We start from the raw sequence: 8190 nt of genomic DNA on the forward strand, positions 1-8190 counted from the left end.
ACGATCCAATCAATTCCCGAAGGACGAAATCAAGTCCCGCCCTCTCATTTCAGATGCCGTTTCACTCGGATATACATCACAGTAGAGAAGAAAAGACAACTGCAACTTCCGATTCATGCCGACTTTAAAGCCATAATAGGGGGGAGCAGGGGAAATGATTAATGTGCCTTTAATCTGTTCTTTTGCTTAGTTTATAGTGGCAGATTGTGTCAAACTTCTCTGTTTCAGGTTGACATATGATGGCTAACAATTATTAGTTCGGAATACCAAAGTAAAAGTCACCCAGAAAACGCTAATAAATTCTGCAACTTCCGATTCATGCCGACTTTAAAGCCATAATAGGGGGGAACAGGGGAAATGATTACTGTGCCTTTAATCTGTTCTTTTGCTTAGTTTATAGTGGCAGATTGTGTCAAACTTCTCTGTTTCAGGTTGACATATGATGGCTAACAATTATTAGTTCGGAATACCAAAGTAAAAGTCACCCAGAAAACGCTAATAAATTACAAACTTGTGTATAGCAACACTCACCCTCTATTTCAGTGTCAAACCTTACCAAGAAAGGACACCAAAAGTTCCCAAACGGTAAACAGACCTCGCATTGGATCCAAATAGAATTCCACTTCTTTCCTAGATAACCAAAAATATATCTTACATATTAGCGAAACATTCTGTTTACAAATCTGCCTGGCTGAACCAAATATTTTAACCAAATCTGAAATCTACCATTAGAAGAAAAAAAAAAAGGTTTTACATAATATATTATCTTGTATTTTCTATGGGTTTAAAAGTGAAATATGAAATATGTTTTGTGATATGTATCCTTTAAACACACAGAAACACAAGAATAAACGCAATTTTAACACATTCAAAATTAATTTTAATAATAAAACAAAAATGATGCTGTCTACTGTGTATGCAAATATAAAAATGAAACTAATAGTTTGTCAAAGTAAATCCTGTGTAATAAATAAATAAATAATTTTTGTAGTTAATTTTCTTCATTTGCATTTAGCTGCCAGACTTTTATTATGAAATGTAAAAACAAATCTTCCCATAACCCGGATGTTTAACCACGGTGAACACAGGCGTTTCGAAGTAATTTCTTGTGTTTTGCAGTTAAAATGTAGGTTTATAATTGGCTCGTGGTCAGATAAATATAGACATAGTTAAAAAGAGCTGGGTTAAGGAATGCTTGGTCGTTATTTCACTCAGTTATACTGGATTTTTCATGGACCAACTTATCTGAAGATTCTTGTATGACGATTCTGATGGTTTATCGTCCCGCCACTGTAACCGAGCAACAGACGGTCAAACGAAAACATCTATTTTTAAACAAATATAACCGAAAGGGAGGCTTTTACATGTTATTCTTTTTCTTCAGCTGCTCATAATGTCTTTAGCTGGAGCGCTGTGGTTTGCTGTCCAGGATGATTTATTCACAAACGGACTGTGTACCAGCTCATCATCGCCCAGCATCAGCAACATAGCTCAAGACAAACAATCCAGCGTCAGTGAGCCCATCTCTACCTCCGAGACACACAGTGTCCTGGACGAATTGGATGATTACTTTATTTCTCAGACTTTACATTTCAATCGACAGTGTTTGCGGTTCATCATCGATTTCATCCAGGCCCGTTTAAAGAAAGACGTGTTTGCGCCCGGCCACAGCCTGACCTCCGCAGAAGCCAACATTCTGGCCACGCTTGCCTGCTACGCACAGGGGTCTCTGTCCAGTAAAATCACCGAGCGGCTGGGAATAGATCAGACAGCCGCGGGCGAGGCGGTGAAGACCATTACTAAACTCTTAGCAGACACGAGTCCCGATTTCATCACTTTCCCGAACAGCTACAACGACCGCATGGGTGCCGCTCAAGCCTTTAAGAACCTGAGCGGCATCCCGCATGTGGTGGGAGTGCTGGGGTATCTGCACGTGAAGGTGAGCCCTCCGCTTGGGGAGGAGCACATGTATATGAACACTCTGGGCTATCACGCAGTCATGATGCAGGTCATATTTGACGTGGACGGGAATCTCTTGAGTCTGGAGCAGTGCTGTCCCGGAGGAACTCCTGAACACACTGTTTGGGAGAACTCGGACATTGGCAGACAGTTCTGCATATTTCAACACGGTCACACGTGGGTTGTTGGTGAGTTGTGAAGCGTGATAAAACTTCTAGTACTTTTGAATGTGTCCTGTTTACTTTTCGGAGGGGGAAAAGTGGTTACACTTTATTTTAAGGTTTCCTGTTTACAGTGAAATATAAATTTAAGTACTGAGTAATATTAATTAACTACATTTAGTTACGATATGGTTAGGATTAGGGTTTCGCTTAGGGTTACTTGCATGTAATTATGCATAATTAATTGTTATTATAATAGTAAGTACATATGTGTAACAAGGGCACCTTAAAATAAAGTTTTACCAAAAAAAAAATAATTCAGTGTAATAAGTTCATATAACCTCAATAAAAAAAAAGAAAAAACAAACAAACAGATAAAAAAAAAAAAATCTTATATTTAGAACCAGAATAATTACATGTCATTCAAAGACTCTGTTTAAGGATCTGTGTTTGTTGTTACCCTGAATGACAATGGTAAATTATTTCACCCGTATGTTGACATTTTATTTTCACAAAGTTATTTGAAACATTAAAGTAGTCCCTTTACTTGCATTTAATTGGCTTTTTATGTATATAAAATTATTTTAAATTTATTTTGATGCGTACACCAAAATGGGACACCCCCCCCCCCTCTCTAAATATTTTTATTTAATAAAGATTTATTAAAATTGATAATGTCCTCAAATAAATACTGTTATTTTGAATTTTATATTCATCAAAGAATCCTAAAAAAGCAATAATAATAAAAATATTAGGCAGCACAACTGTTTTGAACATTGATAATAAATGTTTCTTGATCAGCATTTTAGATTTCTTTCTTTCTTTCTTTCTTTCTAAAGCACTTTCACACTACTACCGGTTGTTTCAAAGTGCTGTACAATACAGCTAAAATAAAACAAATAAGAAACCACAAAACACTAGGGGTGGGGCGATATGAGCTAAAATTCATATCACGATATTTTACACTGTCCAGGCAATATCGATATTATATGAGAAAAAAAAATACAGGCAAAATATTTTAACCTTATAAACTAGAAAAAGTGAGGGATTGGACATAGACCTGAAAAGTCTTTTTTTTTTATTGTGCCATTGTTTTTCTCAAAAAGTGCAAACGTGCAACATGAGGTAGGCCTGTATGAATTAAATTCAATATTGTGTGTTTGAGAAGGCCAGTGGTTCCCAAACATTTTCTGCCGGGCCCCCCTTTTGTAGAGAAAAATATTTTCACTGGTAGTATTTTCAGAAACTTGTAACTTTCTTGCTTCGAGCAGAACCATGCATTGTTCATTTATATTTCTACATGGCTCTCTGCAATACAACTCTGATTCTTCAATCGCGCCATCTAGTGGTCTGTTATTGATACAACCACAACTGCTACAACTGATAACGGAGCGCTCAAGCGGGTACTGCAAGTCATATTGAGGTAATTTAAATATGTCGCATTAATATTTTGCGTTCAATTATTTACTTATCAGACAAGTGGCCGCATGATAAGCGGGAAAAGTATGCAGTGTAGTCTTTATCACCCTGCAGAGGTTTCTTTTGCAAAATAATCTGCTGACTACACGATATCTCAGTATGGGAAACAATGGAGTAGGCGATTTGTGCTCTATTAATTTGGTTTGATTACTAATACCTGTGTAGTACGGCGTTGCACACAGAGGACAAAAACGTTCAGCCTCGACTCTTTATCGTCATTTGTGTTAAAATATAAATGCAAAATTTGAATTCATGAATATATAACGGTATCCACGGTATAGCAAAATCCATATAATGGAACAACATAATACCGGTAGTCACGTTCATACCGGTATAGCGCCCACCCCTACAAAACACAATATAACAATACAATTGACATGGCTAGATAAAAGCTATTGACAAAAGATGTTTTTTTTTAGCAGGTATTTAAATACTGGAAATTTGTGGCAAAGAGGGGCGCAGCTCTAATAGAAGCTGGTAATTTGTTCCATAGACAAGGACCGGCAACAGCTCAGGCTTGATCACCTCTGCAATGGAACCTCGATCTAGGAACAGAGAGGAGACCAATGGCGCTTTTCCACTGCGTGGTGCGGCTCGGCTCAGTTTGCGTTTCCACTGCAGTTTAGTACCGCTTTAGAGTTGGCGGGATTATTCACAAGTCGTTATAGTTGCGCCGCCTCTACTGCCGCGACTCCTAAAAAAACGTTTTCATTCCGCGTCGACTCATCAAACTCTTCTAATATTAAGTGAGTATAATTACTGATTATATTCTTTTAATGACTTTAAAAGATCAATTTAGTTTATAGGTATCGGTATCAATATTGACGATATTGGACTTGAAAATATCGGTATCGGATCGAAAATAAAATAAGAGGTATCGCCCATCCCTAGTGCTGATATAAATCTAGCGGTTCTGTTGTGTTGTGTCGCAAGTTCAGTGACGCAGGTAGTGACGATCCTCTCCGGACAATCAGTAATCAGCAGAGTTTACACGTCACATTTTGGTAACGGTACGGTTCACTTGGAACCTCAACTGAGGTGGTACTAAAAAAAGTACCAGGTACTGTACCCAGTGGAAAACCCCCCCAAAAGTGAACCGTACTGAGCCGTACCGTGCAGTGGAAAAGCGCCACAAGATTACTGGATCCTAGGGACCTCTTTGGTTTATGAGTAGAGATTGCCTCAGAGAGATATGATGGGGCTTGATTATGCAGAGATTTAAAAACAAAAGTTAAAATTTAAAAAAATAATTCTAAATTTGACTGGTAACCAGTTTAGTGAAATAAGAATGGGCGAGATGTGATCGAACCTCTGCCTGTCAGCATCCTTGCAGCAGCATTTGGGACCATCTGTAAACGCATTATAGAGGACTGACTTATACCATAGTATAGTGAATTACAGTAATCTAAACGAGATAGAACAAACAAGTGAATAATATGTTCAAACTGTTTTACAGAGAGTAAAGATTTGATTTTTGATAAATGCCGTAAGTGGAAGAAACTTGATTTGACCACTGCACTAATTTGTTTCTCAAAACCCAGGCTGCAATCAAAAAGAACACCAAGATTTTTAGCAAAGGGTGTAAAGTAGCAAGAGAGATGACCAAAATGAAGGGCACAGTCTTTCAAAATGTCAAACAAAATGATTTCGATTTTGTTCTAGTTTAACACTAAAAGATTCTGCTTTAACCATATTTGTAATTTGTTTAGACAATCCAACAGAGGTCCTAATAATTATTTACTTTTATGCTGCAAGGGAAAATACAGCTGAGTATCATCCGCGTATAGGTGAAAGGACACTTCATATTTCTCAAAGATAGCACCCATTGGTAGCATAAATATAGAAAATAAAACTGGGGCAAGAATTGAGCCCTGTGGCACCCCACAAGCAAGTGGGCGTGAGGACGAACTATGTTGGTCAATGAAAACACTAAAACTTCTGTTTGTTAAAAAAAGATTAAAACCATTTCAACACCTTGCTTACCCTGTAACCCAGCACAGCTCTCCAACCTGGAAATCAAGACGTGGTCAACCATATCAAATATCTGTTTCTAGTAAAATATAATTTACAACTTTTAAAAGTGCAGTTTATGTGCTGTGTTGAGACTTAAAACCCGATTGGAATTTTTTTCAAAAATATTATTTGACATCAAATGGGACTGCAGCTGGGTCAACACAATTTTCTTAAGAATCTTAGAAAGAAATGGTAAGTTTGATATAGGCCTAAAATTATTAAAATTCAAAGAATCAATATTGGGCATCTTTAATAATGGAGTTACTGTAGCTGTTTTTAGGCAGTCAGGAACAACCCCAGTAATTAGACTAGTATTAAAAATAGTTTAATCATGACAACTCTCTGAAGATTTTAGCATGGTGATGAATATGACAATGTTAATGTATTTGGTCTTGGCGGAATAGATCTGCTACGCTGCTGCTGCTGAATTGCTGCTGCTGTTGGTTATTGCTGTAGTTGTAGATTATTGCTGCTTAGAGGTCGACCGATTGAGTGGGTTTAGAGTGGGTTTTTCACTGACCGATGCCGATATTTAGAAATCAGGGCAGCCGATATGTGATGCCGATTTTTTTGGCCGATTTTTTTTCCCCCTTACTTCAGCAATTGTAAGTTGCTTTGGATAAAAGCGTCTGCAAAATGAATAAATGTGAATGTAAACTACGGTCTACCTACTGCTGCTGCAACTAAACGCATGTTTTGATTTGATTTGCTATGCATGCTGCTATTAATAATTCACAAAAAATTGCGAACTGAGTAACTATGCATACTGCTGCTACAGCTGCACGAAGGTACTTAGAATTACTAAGAGTCTTTATTAAACAACGAACCACAGGGCTCGCAAAATCGCTAGCCCGACGTCCCGGGGCTATTGAGAATGAATTTGCATTTCCAATAAGCCTTTCTTGCTGTTTATGGTCAGATGATCAATGCAAATATCAATTTATCAAATAGCAATATATGTTCTTACCTTTTTACGCAGCAAACACATAGTTGTAAATGAGAAAGAAGTTAATGTGCCTTCTAAAAATCGAAACAGTTAAGACAAGTAATATTTATACGTTTTAAATTGACAATAATGTATATGCTTGATTTATCCCTTTTCATGAAAATGGTCTAAAGGCTGAAATGCTGTTGTATAAGATTTTTGTTTTTGTGAAAACATTGCCTTAAATTAATTTTTTTAAATTCTGCAGATACCCTGTAAATAGTGAAATAAATTCCTTCCTTCATATTTGTTGATATTTGTGTATTTTTATATATTTTTGATTGACATTTAAACTCCTATCTGATTTTCTATATATATATATATATTTTTTTTTAAAAGGTCTTTTTTTATTTAGGCTAGTTAAATTAATTTTCGGGCTACCAAAATCTGAAGAGTACCTGCCCAAAGGGCTACCAGGGATTTTGAAATTTTGTCCACTGAATCAAAGTGAAGACTGTTTACTTATCTTAGCTGTTTAGTTTCAGAGAAACTATATAAATGCCAGCCATATAAATGCAAGGCAGTAAGCTCATTGGCTGCATATGCAGCATGAACCAATCAGCTTGTGCCAAGTCGTTTAACTCTCTGAATATCATCAGTTACGTTAACAACCCATCATCCTGCGCCATCTTGAGTTTCATGACTAAACTATATATTTGAATGATCATGTCCAACAGTATTGAAAATCTGTTTTAAAAAATCTAGATGGAATGATATCTTGAGAAGATGAAGTTGATCTTAGACGTTCAACAATGGCCTTACTGGATTCAAAAGAAACAGGCTGAAAATCGCTCCACTGCATCGGACCGCTTGATCTCTCAGGTTGAACAGAATTCCCCAAGGGCAGGTTAGATCTTAATTGAACGGTTTTCTCATTAAAGAATGTACAGAATTGTTCACACAGTGATACGGAAGCATCAGTAAAAATGTTGACAGGGGGACTGACTGAGCACAGAATCAATAACAGAGAAGAGGTTCTTAGGTCTGTGTAAATTGACTGGAGTAATGGCTTCTGAAAATTCAGCTTTGTCATCAGAGGAATACATTACATTTTAAATTCAGATAGAAAACAGGTATTTTAAGATGTAATATTTCACAATATTATTTTTTATCAAATAAATGAAGCTTTAGTAGGCCTGTCGCAATGATCAATATATCGACTTATCGCACAATATATGTACATGACCTCAATCATTTTTGGTGACGCAATATATCGCCCATTATATTTACTTAAGAATTAATGTCACCATGTTTAGTACATTCCACTTGCGCCTGTGTCTTTTGCAGCTTCTCGTACATAACGTGGTGTAGTCATGAGGTGCTAGTTCAAATTTAAAAAATGCTTCTACAAAAAAGTTTCATCTGCAGATATGGCCTTGTTTAGGGATCTGTGCCTTTGTGCATACGGACATCTGACTGCTAAGTAGTGACTGTTTTTCAGCAATAGTGTGCACCCTTCATTTACAGAGAAAGGGTCAGGAAAAAATCTGTAGATGGAAAAATCTCCATACACGTTCTTTGTGCATTTTTCTTTTTTTCTACTTGTTACTTTGCAGTTTTTGTTAGAAAATGTTTATTTACTATTTATTCAAG

The 8190-nt window shown here is 36.7% G+C and overlaps 1 protein-coding gene across 3 annotated transcripts in view; it reads left to right on the forward strand.

Annotated features, from left to right (window-relative positions):
* The first annotated feature begins 1061 nt into the window (after positions 1-1061).
* The window catches only part of LOC107742249 (putative nuclease HARBI1), an 11398-nt gene continuing 4269 nt past the window's right edge, over positions 1062-8190 (forward strand). For 2 of the 3 annotated variants that reach the window (XM_016555148.1, XM_016555145.1), the window contains exon 1: positions 1069-2147. In XM_016555148.1, coding sequence (XP_016410634.1) covers positions 1394-2147 — 754 coding nt within the window. In that variant the 5' untranslated portion in view covers positions 1069-1393. Of the gene's footprint in view, positions 2148-8190 lie in introns of all 3 variants that reach the window. The other variant, XM_016555146.1, reaches the window with a different exon arrangement.

Source organism: Sinocyclocheilus rhinocerous, unplaced genomic scaffold (assembly GCF_001515625.1).
Source record: "Sinocyclocheilus rhinocerous isolate Xijiao unplaced genomic scaffold, SAMN03320098_v1.1 scaffold286, whole genome shotgun sequence".
In the NCBI taxonomy this organism is placed as follows: domain Eukaryota; kingdom Metazoa; phylum Chordata; class Actinopteri; order Cypriniformes; family Cyprinidae; genus Sinocyclocheilus; species Sinocyclocheilus rhinocerous.